Genomic DNA, 15,716 nt, shown 5'->3' with positions numbered 1-15,716 from the left:
ATATTCAGGTTCCGTTCCAGAATATCCAAGATAATCCGGAACTTCGGTGACAAGCGTTTCCTGTAGCAGTGCCTCGGCCAAGAGACCGCTGAGGTGAGTTTTTCTTTTTCTCCTTTCCCCAAGACAAAGCTCTAAAAAATTGTAAAGTAAATTTAAAACGCCATAATGGTGGATAAATTTTATTTTTCTTTGATGAGCAAATAAGGTGATCATTATAATGAGAAGGATATTACACCCCTCCAAAATGGTACTATGGATTTATTATCCAATATGTTAAAACATATTAAAGAGAAGCTAAAATAATGTGTTTCACTGTTTCTTTCGCAATATCGTGGTCTTTGACACTTTTTTGCCGGAACAACTTCAGGCTTTAGTAGGATCTTATCGAATTCGGAAGCAATGATCGTTGTTACGGGCGTGGATTCGATATAATAGGATATGGTCTGAATTCCGGAGAAAGTCCGAATTCAATGCAATTTACCTTACTGTCGGCCTCCTTGAACCATTTGGTATTGGCATGAAAGAAGATTGTAGAGACTCTCACCTCATAGGGGCGTTTTGGAGATTGCATTATTCATATTCAATTGCTATAGTTGGTTTGTCTGTGAGTAGGTGGAAGTGAGTTGAGGAGCTGAGGTGCATCTAGCTGTTGCATCACCGTATTTGTCCTCCTCTGCAACTTTCCCCGGCAAAATTGTCTTACCATTATGAAATTATCATTTATCAAATCTTTCCCGACCCTTTTCCTGACTTCACAGAAACCCACTTTTTTCTTGAGGCGAAAACGGTCCATCCAATGTAGAGCTTTTTGTTGTATCTGAGCAAATTTCCGCTACTTATTCATGGATCCTATCATCGCTCCCTTTCATTGGCGACCAACGTAAACTCCAAGAGCTCTTGATGTGTTCGTGCTCTCAGCTCTTCGTTCTGTCTTGCCGTCATTGTTCATCTTCCTGCTGAAATCTCACTTGGGTACATCCACTCGTTTCGTAGGAAGTTAGGGAAGCGCCTTTCTCCTCCTCCGTGTCCTTCGTTATGTAATGTAGTCGGTGTTTATCGAGATCAGGTCCTTGCTTAGTTTCAAAGGCTTGTGGGTAGAAAGTTTCTGTTTTTTGTGCTAAAAATCATGTAGCTTGGATTACAGGGCTTCATATGTTTATGTTATTTCTAGCATTTGATCCTCTTGTCCTATTGTTTATCTAGATTGGCATGGCCAGTTGGTTTGCTACTGGGATTTAGAAAACTAGATTTCAAATTCCAGATGCCCATTATCCTTGAATCGAATTGCTAATCTTTTGTGGTCATTTGGTGATGATGGGTGCGCGTTAATTGTTCTCTTGACAACTGCTCTTCCAGTTTCAGAGTGTAACCCGTTTTACCGATTAGGTAGTTATGGGTGGTCGCTAACTTCCTCCAGCTATCCCACTCTCATTCTGGTCCAAATTGCATCTTCGTGGATTGTCGTGGGTATAAAACATGCAACTTTCTCATCCTCAGTTTACAGAGTTTGATTGCTTTGGTGCCTGAGAGGAACTTAGAGCTTTACATTTTTATGTTTGAGTTCGAGAGCAAGCTGACAACTGCTAGGAGGTAGGGAAATGGAGGTGTGTTTTATGGAGCTTGTTCGTTAAGCTGTTTGTCTGCTGCTAATGGCGGTTCTGCGCTAATTCTCCTGTAGTTTCCTAATGAAACTTTCTCCTTAGGAATAGTTTTCTCTGCCCAGACATGGAGTCCAAGTAATCAGCAGTCATCACTATATAACCTGATAACAATTCCATTTATTCTTTCGTTATTTAGGATTTAGGTACTGACAGATTATTCCGTATCTTTCAGATCATAGTTCCTATTCTTTATGTAGTCTCACATGAATGCAATATTCAGGCGAGGCCATAACTGTAAATACTGTCATGGGCCGAGTCAAGGATCACTTGTCAGAGATATACCTCGGTTTCTTTTTCTCTTTTGCTTCCCAATTCTCTTGATGTGCAAAGCTTCATTTATCTGCCCGTAGCTTGAATATCAGGATGCAAGCGTAGTGGTTATCGTCATCATGCAACTTCCATGTCTCACTTCTTTTCCTAACTTGAATTTTGCATCTCTAGTTGTCTACTTGTTCTGATCCAAACACTACAGTGCATAAGTCCATCTCCAAATTTCTTTCTGTCATCGCTCCTTGCGTTAACCTACTGCAAACTCACCATGGAGGAAACCTTTGTTCCCCTCCGTGGAATAAAAAATGATTTAGCAGGAAGGCTACAGTGCTACAGGCAAGACTGGTCTGGAGGCCTCAATGCTGGGTTCAGGTAAATTCTCTTCAATTCTCGTTAGTCTGATTTAGGTGAAGATTCTAGCTGTATGGTTGGTGAAAATCCTAGTTTTCTTGAATGTCTTGCAAAATATTCCATTGCCAAGTCTCAGAAACATGTACAACATATTCGTGAATTGGCTGCTATCAGGAATATGTATATTCATTTACTGATTAGTTTTGAGATTGTGTACATACTCATCTATTTATCAATCTTTTCTTGGATCATTCAGAATCCTTGCACCTACTACATATATCTTTTTTGCATCAGCAATCCCAGTCATATCATTTGGGGAGCAATTGGAGCGAAATACAAGTATGAAAGTAGATTTTTGTGGATCTTTCTTTTTTTCTGTATTTTTAAGAGCTAATCCTATTGTTTCTGTTATATCTTGATTGCATCTGGCAACAATGTTCAACTTTGCCTGTGTCAGATGGTATCTTGACTGCAGTTCAGACCCTGGCTTCGACAGCAATATGTGGTTTCATCCATTCTATTTTTGGAGGGCAGCCACTATTGATACTCGGGGTTGCCGAACCCACAGTTCTCATGTACACATTCATGTTCAACTTTGCAAAAGACAGACCTGATTTGGGTCCAAAATTGTTCCTGGCTTGGACAGGATGGTAAGTGACGTACAGTCTATCCTTCATATATTATCATCACTGCTACTCACGGCTTTCATGGATACAGGGTTTGTGTCTGGACAGCCTTACTGCTCATCCTGTTAGCTGTTCTAGGTGCTTGTTCAATCATCAATAGATTTACTCGTCTTGCTGGGGAGCTGTTTGGTTTGCTTATAGCAATGCTCTTCATGCAGCAGGCTATTCGGGTAAGCTTTCTGGCATAATGTGCGTGTAGGTTATTGTCCAGTTATAAATTCGGAAATTCCTGTCTCTACGAAGAATGAGGTATACAAAAGGTAATCTCATACATGTATCAGTTTTTGAACTAACATAGAGGAGAACAAAAATGTGACTATAAACTTAGATACTGTAGTAATTAGCCCTCTGGAACTAATGGATGTTTAACAGTGGCGGTAATTCCATGTTTTCTGTCTCTCTCTTTTTAACACACACACACACACACATGTATGTATGTATTTTGCATACTGAAGATTACAAAATGGGAAATGCAGGGGGTTGTAGAGGAGTTTCGTATACCAAAAAGAGAGAATTCCAAATTGATAGAGTTTGAACCTTCTTGGCGATTTGGGAATGGGATGTTTGCACTTGTTCTTTCATTTGGTCTACTTTTTACAGCACTAAGAAGCCGTAAAGCACGATCATGGCGCTATGGAACAGGTATAATTTGAATCTCTCAAATGGAAGCATGTTTTTATCATCATGGTCTTGGCTCTGCCAATGGAAGCATGTCTTTTCTCTTAAGTTGTTCTTGTTATTTGTGCTGTTTTACTCCTTTATTTTGCAAAACTTATGGTCTTCTTCTCTACCTTGTAAGGTCTTGTTTCTACATTATTAAAACAGACAGATTAAAAGTTTAGGTATAAATACTCAGGTTGGTTGCGAGGACTCATTGCAGACTATGGAGTGCCGCTGATGGTACTTGTATGGACTGCCATTTCATACATGCCATCTCAAAGCATCCCAACTGGGATTCCTAGGCGCCTTTTCAGTCCAAATCCATGGTCTCCTGGTGCCTATTCCAACTGGACTGTTGTCAATGTGAGTTGGCCATTTTATTGGGTCTAAAACATTTTGTTGGATTTTAATGTTATTGAGTTCAGGGTTTAGGCAGTTTTGTTTATCTGATATTAATCAATGTGATTTTTTATACTTTATCCTTGTCTTAGATGTTTGATTTCATCTAGTTGTTGAAATCATGGTTGTCTTTATGCTTCAATTTTACTTATATTTCTCATGAATTTAGAAGAAATTTTGTTGGCCAAAAATGCATCTGTGCACGTCCTGTGCAACAACCAAGAGAGTGGATGAGAATCTGAACTAACAGTTACAAATGGTGGTTGTTGAGTCAGCAGTCTTTGTTTCATGCAATATTTTGGGGTTTGTTTGGGTTTTCAAGAGCATACCAGTTGTGGCCATAAATACTGGCCTTATACACGTTGGGTGCACTCTATTGTTGACTTGTTTTTACATCGAGATGGTAGGCATTATTGTTTTGCTGCTCTTCCATAACCGGGAACTAATGTCAGTAGAAAGACATATTATTTTTCAACATTAATTGCTTAACTCTTATCTAGCAAGTATTTCTCTGTTTTGGTAGTCAGTGTGCATGAGGTGCACTTTCTGTTCTTTTCAATTTGTGCATTGGGTTTTAACTGTAAAATGCATCTATGTGATGCCAAGGCTATTCTATTATACACAGGAAATGTTGAATGTCCCCATCATGTACATTTTCGGAGCATTTATTCCTGCAACTATGATTGCTGTGCTCTATTACTTTGATCACAGTGTTGCATCTCAACTTGCCCAACAGAAGGAATTCAATTTGAGAAAACCACCTTCTTTTCACTATGACCTTCTTCTTCTAGGTTTCCTGGTAAGTATATGTGGTAATTTGCATACCTCATAAATGACAAATAATAGTTCAATATTATGACAACTTTGGGTTCTCTTTGAGCAGGTCATACTTTGTGGGCTTATTGGCATTCCTCCTGCCAATGGTGTTATCCCACAGTCTCCAATGCACACAAAAAGCTTAGCAACTCTAAAGCATCAAGTACGTACATGGAGAAACAATTGGTTTGCTCTATACTGACTTTGGTTTACATCTAATCCTCCTCCACTATTTGATTTGCTGAACAGTTACTGCGTAACAAGCTTGTCTCAACAGCTCGCAAAAGTATTAGTAAGAATGCAAGCTTAAGCCAGTTATATGGAAACATGCAAGAAGCTTATAACCAAATGCAGACTCCATTGGTTTATCAGCCTCCACCTGGAGTGGTAAATAAGATGTGAACCTGCATTTCAATGTCACAATTTTTGTACCCTTTGATTCCTTATATGCAAGCATATTCTGATGAACAGGGACTAAGAGAACTCAAAGAGTCAACAATCCAATTAGCTTCCAGCATAGGAGCCATGGACGCCCCAGTTGATGAGTCCATATTTGACGTGAACAAGGAAATAGATGACCTTCTTCCTGTTGATGTCAAAGAACAACGTCTCAGCAACCTGCTACAATCAATTATGGTGGGTGGTTGTCTTGCTGCTATGCCTTTCCTGAAGAAGATCCCCACATCAGTTTTATGGGGTTATTTTGCCTTCATGGCCATCGAAAGTTTGCCGGGAAACCAGTTTTGGGAACGCATACTGCTTCTTTTTACAGCTCCAAGCAGACGATACAAGTATTTACTAAACACTATGACTTTTTCCTTTTAATATGGAACCATATATTTATCCTGCTTCCATTTTTTGCTTTTCCTAACAGAGTCCTTGAGAAGTATCATGCATCATTTGTCGAAACAGTTCCTTTCAAGACAATTGCCATCTTTACCTTATTCCAGACAGTGTATTTGCTGGTATGTTTTGGCATCACATGGATTCCTATTGCTGGGGTGCTCTTCCCAATGATGATCATGCTCCTGGTGCCAGTGCGGCAATATATACTTCCCAAATTTTTCAAGGGTGCTCATCTACAAGATTTGGATGCAGCTGAGTATGAAGAATCACCGGCATTGCCATTTGGCATGACAATAAATGTATGTCTCGTGTTTGTATTACTTGAGCAAACTGCTGTCTTCTATTTGTTTAGTTTGACATTATTTCATGTTCTAAAAAATGTTTCACAGGATGACGATACTCATAGCTTTGGAATCGGTGCACGAGTTGGACACCAGGATGATGCTGAAATTCTTGATGGCGTCATTACTCGTGGCCGTGGTGAGATCAGACACATTCACAGCCCCAAAGTAACAAGTACAGCTCCACATGATGAGCCTAAACTAGCATACAGTCCAAGGTCTGCTGACAGGGCATACAGCCCTCATACAAATGAGCTTAGGCTGGAGCATAGTCCACGATATGGTGGGATAACAACTGAATCAAGTGAGACACCAAGGGCTGCTCGTATATCGACCCTAGGGCAGAGCTCTCATTGTAAGCTCTAGTTTTATTGTTGGTGTAGAGACTGGAAGTTGCATGCTGAAGGTTATTCTATTTGGTGGTTTATCTCCTTAATTTTGCACAAGACAGTATTTCTTTTCTTATTTCTCAGCTAATATCCGAATGTAGTAGGCCGTGTTGTAACCCTTTCATTTCTAGGCAGTCTGGGCAGATAACTGTGGCTTTAGTATCATAAATGACTTGTCAGCTTTTGTTCAAGTGTATTATGCTGTATTGTAACCCTTGCATCTCTACGCAGATAAGTGTGGCTTTCGTTCCATAAATGAAATCAAGCTTTCAGATACAATTATGCTCATTATATTGGTTTTATTTGCACATTTTTTCATGAACCTTCCTTTTGTCTAGTTAAATTCCGCATTGAAATTATAGAACATATGGATGCTCAATTTTTCTCTCTCGAGAAACCAAATTGCACGAATGCACAGCTTCATTGTGTTGATCTGAAAAGGTTGAGAAAAAATGTAAAAAGTAATTTATCCTTGTTGAAATGCATTTTTTTCTCTATCCTTAAAAGATGTTCCAGTGTAATGGGAACAGTTTCTTACCATTCAATAAATTAGACCTAAAGATTGGAGCGGATTCATGAAAGACTATGTTATAATATTTCATGATTCTTTTCCTCTCTTGAAAAAATTCAACAGTAACGAACTGTTACTGTTGCCAAATGGACCTGTAGGACATGCTTTTATGTAATGGCTATATTTGCTCATAAAAGACCAATCTCAGTATGCATGTGTTATGAAACTGTGAATCATGGCTTATACCCGCAAGTTTAGTGAGCGCTAATTCCTTCCGTCTTTTGTTTCTTTTAGAAAACTGAGTTGAACCTCGAACACGACTATATACTTTGCCCCTAATGCACATAACCATCGTTTGGAGTCCGTTTCTTGTGTGGCAAAGCTTACATGAATTTGATTAGTTGAATCCCGTGGCATTTAGTTGCGGCCCATGTTGCGGTTTAGAGCAGTGAAGTATGCTGTTAGAAGCCCAACAATTATTGCAGTAGGAAAAGTGAACGGTTGTTGAAAACCCTTCTGGTGGCGAACAAAGGAATGAAAATTGTGCAGTATATATCGCACATCGTGGAGCAATCGGAGCCACAAAAATGTTACAAGAAACTTACCATTCTTACTTCTACATCTTAAGCTAAGAAAATTCCCAAAAGTAAATATATAAGATCTCTATATATGACTGGTCTCACACAATGCCGCAAGGTTTACGAAATATAGACGGAAATATTTTTTTCTTTAGCCGAGCATGGATGTGCTGCAGAGCAGTTAATAGTCGGAATGCTATTGAGCTACATGTACTCTGCCAGACTAGTTCAACCATCTATTATTGCCCGACAAAATCACACATGCAGACAAACCGTCGGTCTTAAAATATGAAAGTAAGGACAACTTCTGATCATAACTCTCTGTCATAAGCAGACATGCCTTAATTTTTTCTTTCTCCTGATGACCAGGAACCTTCCAAGAACCTGCCAAGAACCAGATTTTTCAATGGGCACCTCCTGAGAGGTAAGATTCCCAGTGAGCCCCAACTACCATGCCAAATCGTGGGCAGTTGTGCCTCAACTATTATCATTTGAAAAAAATTACGGACAACTTAGTCTATTTTTATTTATGATACTAAAGATACTTTGTGAGTGTCTCATGAATCTGCTTCAAAAATTTAAGTAGATTCATAATCTTTGAGATGAATCATCATAAATGTATCTCTGCTGCCAAACAACTTCTAAAACTTTTAGGAGGGGCAAGTTTTGCCTGGGTTAAAGTTTTGGACCCTGAAAAGAAAAAAGAGAAGAGAAAAGGAATAAGAAAATAAAAAAGAGAAGAGAAAAGGAAAACGGCACCTACCTGTCGATTTCAGAAAGACAATGCCCAAAATAATAATCTCTTCTTTCACATATGAACAGATGTGGGTGAGCGGTGCCGACGTTGCGCATTACAGAATGTTATCTACCGTTCCTGTAATGACATGAAGTTCGCGGGCAACGTTCATCCATACAACACAAAAGCTCACGACCGATTGCAAACTGCTGGCTGTCAAATATTAGGATATATCTGAAAAGATTTTCACATTACCAGCGGGATTCAGGATGGATCAGCCGCTTTGAGTTCTACCATCGTCAGTTGTTAGATTGTGTATATATATTTTCATTTTGATAATGGTTTGCATGGCATCTAGAAGAACGCGTAAATTCTTTCTGTGAGAAAAAAAACTGATTGTAAGGCTTATTTTTGGGTAAACGGATGAAGAGATGACCGCTATATTTTGAGTTTTCTAATCTTATTACAGAATTTGAATTTATGTTATACATACCACTAAATTTTGAAATCTGGATTGTAAGTTACAGGTTTCTCTTCACTCCCAGAAACAGAGGGTAACAGACATGTTTGCACATAAAAGAATGATGCATTTTGAGGCATTTCTTGTATCTAAGGCTAAGCCATGCCATATCCTTTCACCAATATAAACCGGAGAAAAGGATTATGGAAATGGTTAATATTTTAGAAGCTTTTCATGTTGCCTGGTAGGAATGCGTTATATAGTTGGTGATGGGCTTTGCCGATATCGTAATAATCTTGATAATTCTTTTTTGTTGATACACCAAATTTAACATATTTTATATAGAAGAGTAGTACCAAGCGACATGCCTTCTATATGTTTTATTAACCGAACCGGCTATGCTGAGTTCTGCTCTTCTCATATCTACAATTCTTCATAGAAAAAGGAATGGCAACTTTCCTTTAAGTGAGGAACAGAAGATGGAAACAAAATAACAAGAAAAAAAAGAGGGAGATAAGGGGCATAAAGATGATGGAAGCATGGTAATAAAAAGGAGGCGTCCTGGAAAGAATACCTCTTTGAAGGTGGAAATTATTTCACTAGTACAATGTTTTGTTGCAGTGCATCCGCATCACATGATCTTACACGCGTAGAATGAATTTCTTGTTTCAGAAAGAAAAAAAGAGGGAAAAGCCTAACAATAGAGTGAACTAATGAAGGCACACTGGCAACCCAGATGACGTTGAAGGGTTCTTCCCATGATGAGGTGACCATTGAGGTGAAATGGGTAGCCACCATATCCTCACCCTATCATAAAACTCCCACTCCCAGGTAGCGTGCAAATGGATCAATGGTATAAATACATTCACTGATGAGATTTGGATGTCATGATCATTACGTTGCAATGATCTTTAGTATAAATATACATATATATCTCAGAGAGAGAGGGAGAGGGTGAGGGAGATGTGCTCTATTGTTCTTTCAAAATTAATAAATCAAATGGTTGGAGAGAAGAAACTCGTTTAGGTTTCTTCTTATCCCTCTGCAGAAGCAGCTGAAACTCTTCTTCACATGTAATTAGCTGTTCTTTGCTTGATTTTTTCTCAATTCTTTGAACTTCGATCTGATTAATAGAAGTAGGACGCAGGTTGGTTTCGGAAATGGTTGGAGAGCAAAAGGAAGACTTCGTGAATGCATTCTACATTCTATATGGCTGCTAACTTGAAGTACTTACCCCCTGTGTTGTAGGGTAAAAAAACGAAAAATCTGACTAGAGCGAACCTTGTATCAGAGAAGGCAGCCCAGACAATTGGATCAAGGTGCTGACTGCTTCAGGTATTACACTCCAGCTGCTATTTATTCTGAGTGCCACCGAGCATCTGCTATCGGCCTGTGTCTTAACAAAACATTTTGAAAAAAGTTGTAGGTATTCTTCTCAATCCCAAGAAATGTATCCACAACTTGGGCAACACAAGTAGTGGTGGTATCTATGAGTCGATCTCTTACTATGACTTCCATCCTGACAGCCATGGCTGCCCCATTAGACCAACATCTTGGTTCTTATGCTCTCCTAGACTAGAATCACCCCCTTTCTGTTATTTTGTTTAACTAAATGAGCAAAGGCCGCACGATCTGTCATTGTCTCTACCTGAGACCACATGATCACCAAGTTGGCGATCTGATGAGAGGTTGAAACCACCCTTTTTTTTCCATGTTCTCGAGGTCCATGGCTGCTTTAAAACCTGGATTGAAAGCGGGACATTTGTCAACTGGAGTGCAGTGAATCTAACGTTTGCAGTCTAGAGTAAAACTCACGGAAATCGAACTGATGACTGGACTTTTTTCATGTTCTCAAGGTCCATGGCTGCTTTAAGACCTGGATTGAAAGCGAGACATTTGTCAACTGGAGTGCAGTGAATCTAACGTTTGCAGTCTAGAGTAAAACCCATGGAAGCCTCACTAGTTATGCTACACCCCTAAAAGAAAGACGGAGCTCAGGTCCTGAGATGAGGGGTTTGCTTCATGAGGAATTTGGGTTGCAGGGGAAGTCTCTTACAAGAGACTGTTGACTGATTTTAGCACAATATCAAAAACGGTGCACTGTGTAATCTTAGACATATTGCAGGCAAGGCAGGTTTTCTCTGTTCTTTTCGGGTTAATCCTTTTCCCGTTTTCATATTCCCACCAAACAAATTTTAACCGGATCAAGATTGTTGGGATCGTTAGAAGGCTAGACACATTTTGAAGTGATTTTAAATGTTGGCATTGCTCTAGTGAGTACCAGATTAATGATGCAAAAAATGGTACAACACACTGACTTCGGGATTCGAATCAAGTGATCAGCAGAAGCATGCATGGACATTTTCAGAAACGGCCTTACACCAAGCCAGCTTTGTTTACTTAACAATCTTGAGTAGAGGGGGTCTGGACTTAATTTCATGACGCGTCTTGCCTATAAAAAGGTTGGGACTATTTTCAGGCAAAGAAAATGATAGCCAGGAACTCTATACTAAGGAATCCCTCAAACACAATAGAGCAAACATGCACATCCTGAACCGAAGAGGTTGACAGGTTCAAGAACTTCGTTGGTTTCTCTCGTCGTTGCAAAGAAAAGAAAAGACAAAAGAACAAAGAAAAATACGCATGCACATTGGCAAAATTAGAGAAACTAAACTTCGCCGCATCTTGTTCATCAATTGCACCAAAAGGATTAGCTTTGCCTTGTTACTTCAAAAAGGAGATAAGCATTCGCTTTTTTTTTCTTTTTTTTTTTCCTCCGAGTGCCCAGGAGCAGTAGCACTGTAACCCTTTTTCCCATAACTAACATAAAAATCAACCATATACAGGAAAAATACTGAATAAATGTAACTCAATGGAGCTACTTAAGATGTATCCGCAGTCAATCATATACTCAGTAAAAAGATGAGATGCCATTCTAGCTGAATGACTTCTTAGGATCTTGTGGATCAACCTCTGAATGATGAGGAAAATCATATGGCATTTTTGGTTCACAGAGACCCCCAGCAAAAAGCACCTTGATGACCTCTTCATACAATACAGCATTGCCTTCTGCCGTGAAATGTAGTCCATCACTGAAAAAACATAAATCATCAATTATGAACATGAGCAGCTTCTGAAAAGCAATAAAGAGATCTCACACAAACCTTAAAAATTTCTGCCACCCTGCCGTCTCCTGCATCTTAGACCATATATTCACACAGGAGACACCCATCTCGGTAGCAAGTTCTACACACCGGTGAGCATAAACTCCTGTCATTTCATTTGTCCTCTCAGACAACTCTGAAGCATTCTCTCCATATATGGATCTATAAATCAATATTCACATTAGGCAAAGGTAAAGTCAAACTGTTACAAAAACAGAAGTCACATCTAATCAATAAACAAAAGTTTGTAATTTCAAATTTTCTGCTTTTTTTGTTTAGTTGTAGGAGAAATAGATTATCTACTCATTTGAATGCCTAAGGAAAGGTTCAGCAAAACACGAATAACTCACACAATGACAGGAAAGTGCATCCAAATGATAAAATTGAGAGAGACAAAAAAAGCATGGAGCAAAATGTTGATAAGTCACAACCCAGATTTTTTGACAGGTCATAGACTGCCCAGATATTGGATATGCCAAAGTATCCAAGTAGCAAGCGAAACCTAAACTAGTCATGAGCAAAGAGACGTGTATGTTCTACATATCAGCTTATAGATCAACACCTTCTTAAAGACAACGCCCCACACTGTTCTGACAGCCATACATGCAGATGTGGAAGAAACCTTGCAGAAAACAAAAATACGCATTAGGAAGCTTCAGACCTTGCATATGCTCTCCTGCCAATCTCATCAACTGGAGGAGGAGTTATCAGCAGCACTAGCATAGTAGGTGATAATTTCTGCAAACACATAAAAAAAATTGCTTGACAATGTGGGAAGGAAAAAGAGAACAGCGCCACACACAAAGCTTGTTACCCCAGAATAAAAGGCGACTACTGAATCAGAACTGAAGTGCACAAAATTTGACCTCCAACTCACAATCTCCCACAGTAGTAAGTACTGCTATGGATTCAAAGAAAGTAGAGAACTACACATGCAGAGAGGTGTTTCCAGATATAAGCAATATCCAGAATATGTGTCATACCTTCAGATGACAAACAATCTTCCTAAGGTTTTCTTTGTATTCCAAAATTGGCACATGTTGTCTTTCATTGCTTCTTCCCAAGAGTGCTGCATCATTGGCTCCAAAAAACACAGTGGCAGCAACTGGAGGATCCTCAGATCCCTGCAAAGCAGGCACACACGTTATCCAATTAATTAGTGGTTTGCTGAAAATGCATGTGCAATTTCAGACATCTGCTGAATGATTTTAAGTATCCGAAAAATGCCATAACATAAATAGGGAGGTCACTATGACAATAAAAATAAGAAAAAGGAGGCAAGTCAGTCGATAATTATATCTTCAAGTTAAAAATCAAAGGGAATCTTAATGATGCTAGACAAACTAAAAAATAGTCCCAGAAAAACAACTCTCAGAATTATCTGGGATTTGAAAATTAATACCAAACAGCTCCTAGTCCTAGATCAAATATAACCATGCCCTCGAAGGATGACATCAGTTGTGAAGCTAGACATTCATTTGTCAGCAATTTTTCAGCTTTAACAACTGCACTAATTAGATCGTGCATGCAGATATGTTACCTCCTGAATTTTAGGAAACTTAATTTGCTAAAATGAACCTTCAAGATATGGTAGATCATCAAGTCCTGAAAATCAACTCTCAGAAACAGGGAGGACACGGAAAGGGAAAAGGGAGAAGTTATAGCTGGTGGAGAGGAGGAACAAGGCATCTCTAAGGTGAGGGTACACTGACAAGATTTGAGCTACGTGATATAACATGGATAATACAGTCAGGCTTTTCGGAGTAGCAGGAAAACCTAGAAAAATAAGAAGTATGGAGTCAGAGGGGACTAGAAACCAGCGGCAGGCTGTGAAAGGCCAGATTCAGAACATGTGAAAAACATCCAGATGATTATGTGAAAAATCAAACATCTTCAACTGAAGAAGTTTATAAATTGGAAAAGAAGAAATAAAGCAGACATAAACATGCCAACACACTTGTGTGTGTCCACATTTAACATGTTTTGAAGTCCTTTTGGAATAATTTCTCGTACATCTGTTCAAATTACTAAGTAAAGGAACGGGCCACAATCCTCTCTTTTTTTAATGAAAAAAGTCAGTTCATGCAAGATGACTTGAACAATGTGCTATCATCCTATAGCACTTCTTATGCACTTATATCATATGAAAGTTAACAAATCAAGACTGCATAACTTTTGAAAGCACTTCTTCTGGCAAGATAAATTTTAAATCATTTGGTTGGTCTTAATAACACGCAGTTCTTAGATGTTTGCATATTCGCCATGGCAAATTCAGAATTAAGTCCATGTAGCATGTCAAGTTTAATAAAGTCATCCACGTAAAGCAAATTCCCACCTGCTAGAAAGACAGATCTAGGACTAGATAAACTGCCTTTTGTAGTGCACGTTTGATGCAGCTGTGGATATAGGTGAAGTTGCAGCATTTTTCTAAAAGTTGTGAGAGGAGGCATTGTTTAATATCAAAAGCTAACAAAGTTTAGAAATGTTTCATATTAAATGCAAAAACTATAAATTGTTTTTGGGAATAGGCTAATGAAGCCACGAGCTTATGGCTCATTTCATGACAACAACCAACAAAGTCGACGTGCATAGAAGCAGTTGACTGCCTCCACATGGCTGATGATTGAACTTGGTGAGTTGGAATGGAACCCCATAAACGTAGCCTCCTTGAAGAATCTTCATTGCATAGTTCGAGAGTGAATCATGGCAAACCTATGACGCTATTAGTAAAAGAATAATAAACTTTACCCATCTCAAAGACGCAAAATTTAGATTCCATTAGAAAAGAGAACCCCGTGCAGTTGCCTCAAAGAATCTGCATTACATGGAGACTTCATCATGGCAAACGTATTACAGTCTCTGTAAACGAATGGCACCCCTTGCACTTCTCAAAGAAATAAAATTTAAGACCCTGATTAAAACAAAAAATTTAACATGACATAAGCCGGAGGAAGAACAAGGAAAGAGAAACTCACAAGAGGAAACAAGCGATCAAGCAGGAAGAGAGCCCATCTACTGTTATACCCACCATAACCTCGAACAACTATGTCTGCCTGGATTTCATAATAAACAGACAACACCAAGAAGCAAAAAAAAAAAAAAAAAAGGATTAGAACAACATAGTTCAGCAAAGATAGGCAGAGTAAAGGAAGGAACTTGACAATCATCATGCTGAACAATCTATACAAAAGCCTGTCACTAATATTAAAAAAAAATGTAAGACAGATTGGAAGGGGATCGACAGAGAGAGAAACGACTAAAAACAAGCAAAATCGACATGTACAAAACAAGCATCCCCTTTCCTGAAAAGTCCTAAAAGATTACCTATAAGAAGCTCAATTTCTTTACTAAGGAATCTTGAAAGAAACCGTCACCACCTACCAGTTCTATGAATTGGGGATCAACATGGCATCATAATTAGAAGAAATAACCACAATAGCACGAGAAGGACCGAAGTGAAGAACTTATCATGGAAGAGACAAACTATACAACGTGAAAGAAAGAGAATGATGTATATTACCTTGCGAGAATAGGCGTCTGCGAGGGACGCCCCCCATCCGCCAGGCCTGAAGGATTGCTCGGTGAGAGAATCTCCGAATAGAACGATCCGAGGCCTCATTGCTTTTCTTGTGCACTCCCCCAGAAACGATCGCCGGTCTGGTCAAGCACCCCTGACCAAGTGAGACCACAAGCAACAGCCGCACTAGGTAACTGAAAGGGAAAACGCCTGGTGGGGAGCGTTAAAACCAGGAGTAGGGATCTCGTTTGGACTTCGGAGAGTGTTCCCTAACCTTAACTTTTCACGCCGACTCCGAGAATCAGGGTGGCGAATCTCGCTGGAATAGAAT

General features: G+C 39.2%; 2 protein-coding genes across 2 annotated transcripts; one reads left to right on the top strand and one right to left on the bottom strand.

The window, feature by feature from the left end:
• The first annotated feature begins 634 nt into the window (after positions 1-634).
• Positions 635-6,698, top strand: LOC116264181 (boron transporter 1-like). Its single transcript, XM_031644253.2, has 12 exons — positions 635-2,303; positions 2,539-2,621; positions 2,740-2,932; positions 3,000-3,138; positions 3,445-3,610; positions 3,825-3,991; positions 4,653-4,826; positions 4,911-5,006; positions 5,093-5,230; positions 5,315-5,634; positions 5,718-5,988; positions 6,079-6,698. The coding sequence occupies exons 1-12, from the start codon at positions 2,200-2,202 to the stop codon at positions 6,394-6,396; spliced, it is 2,169 nt and encodes a 722-aa protein (XP_031500113.1). The 5' UTR covers positions 635-2,199; the 3' UTR covers positions 6,397-6,698.
• A 4,800-nt stretch (positions 6,699-11,498) lies between these two features.
• LOC116263829 (GDSL esterase/lipase At5g62930) lies at positions 11,499-15,716 on the bottom strand. The gene is made up of 6 exons (XM_031643618.2): positions 15,389-15,716; positions 14,844-14,921; positions 12,852-12,992; positions 12,530-12,606; positions 11,869-12,030; positions 11,499-11,796 (listed from the first exon to the last, which is right to left on the bottom strand). The coding sequence occupies exons 1-6, from the start codon at positions 15,485-15,487 to the stop codon at positions 11,640-11,642; spliced, it is 714 nt and encodes a 237-aa protein (XP_031499478.1). The 5' UTR covers positions 15,488-15,716; the 3' UTR covers positions 11,499-11,639.

Source organism: Nymphaea colorata, chromosome 11, assembly GCF_008831285.2.
Source record: "Nymphaea colorata isolate Beijing-Zhang1983 chromosome 11, ASM883128v2, whole genome shotgun sequence".
Classification (NCBI taxonomy): domain Eukaryota; kingdom Viridiplantae; phylum Streptophyta; class Magnoliopsida; order Nymphaeales; family Nymphaeaceae; genus Nymphaea; species Nymphaea colorata.
The sequence above is the reverse complement of the archived record's forward strand: the minus strand, read 5'-3'. Positions and strand labels throughout refer to the sequence as shown.

Excerpts from the sequence above, each read along its gene's own strand:
- LOC116264181 (XM_031644253.2), top strand. The coding sequence starts at position 2,200 with ATGGAGGAAACCTTTGTTCCCCTCCGTGGAATAAAAAATGATTTAGCA. Across the intron at positions 2,622-2,739 it reads GCAATTGGAGCGAAATACAA|ATGGTATCTTGACTGCAGTT; the intron begins GTATGAAAGTAG and ends TGCCTGTGTCAG. Across the intron at positions 3,139-3,444 it reads TCATGCAGCAGGCTATTCGG|GGGGTTGTAGAGGAGTTTCG; the intron begins GTAAGCTTTCTG and ends TGGGAAATGCAG.
- LOC116263829 (XM_031643618.2), bottom strand. The coding sequence starts at position 15,487 with ATGAGGCCTCGGATCGTTCTATTCGGAGATTCTCTCACCGAGCAATCC. Across the intron at positions 12,993-14,843 it reads TTGATCGCTTGTTTCCTCTT|GGATCTGAGGATCCTCCAGT; the intron begins GTGAGTTTCTCT and ends CCTGCTTTGCAG. Across the intron at positions 12,607-12,851 it reads AGATTGTTTGTCATCTGAAG|AAATTATCACCTACTATGCT; the intron begins GTATGACACATA and ends ATGTGTTTGCAG.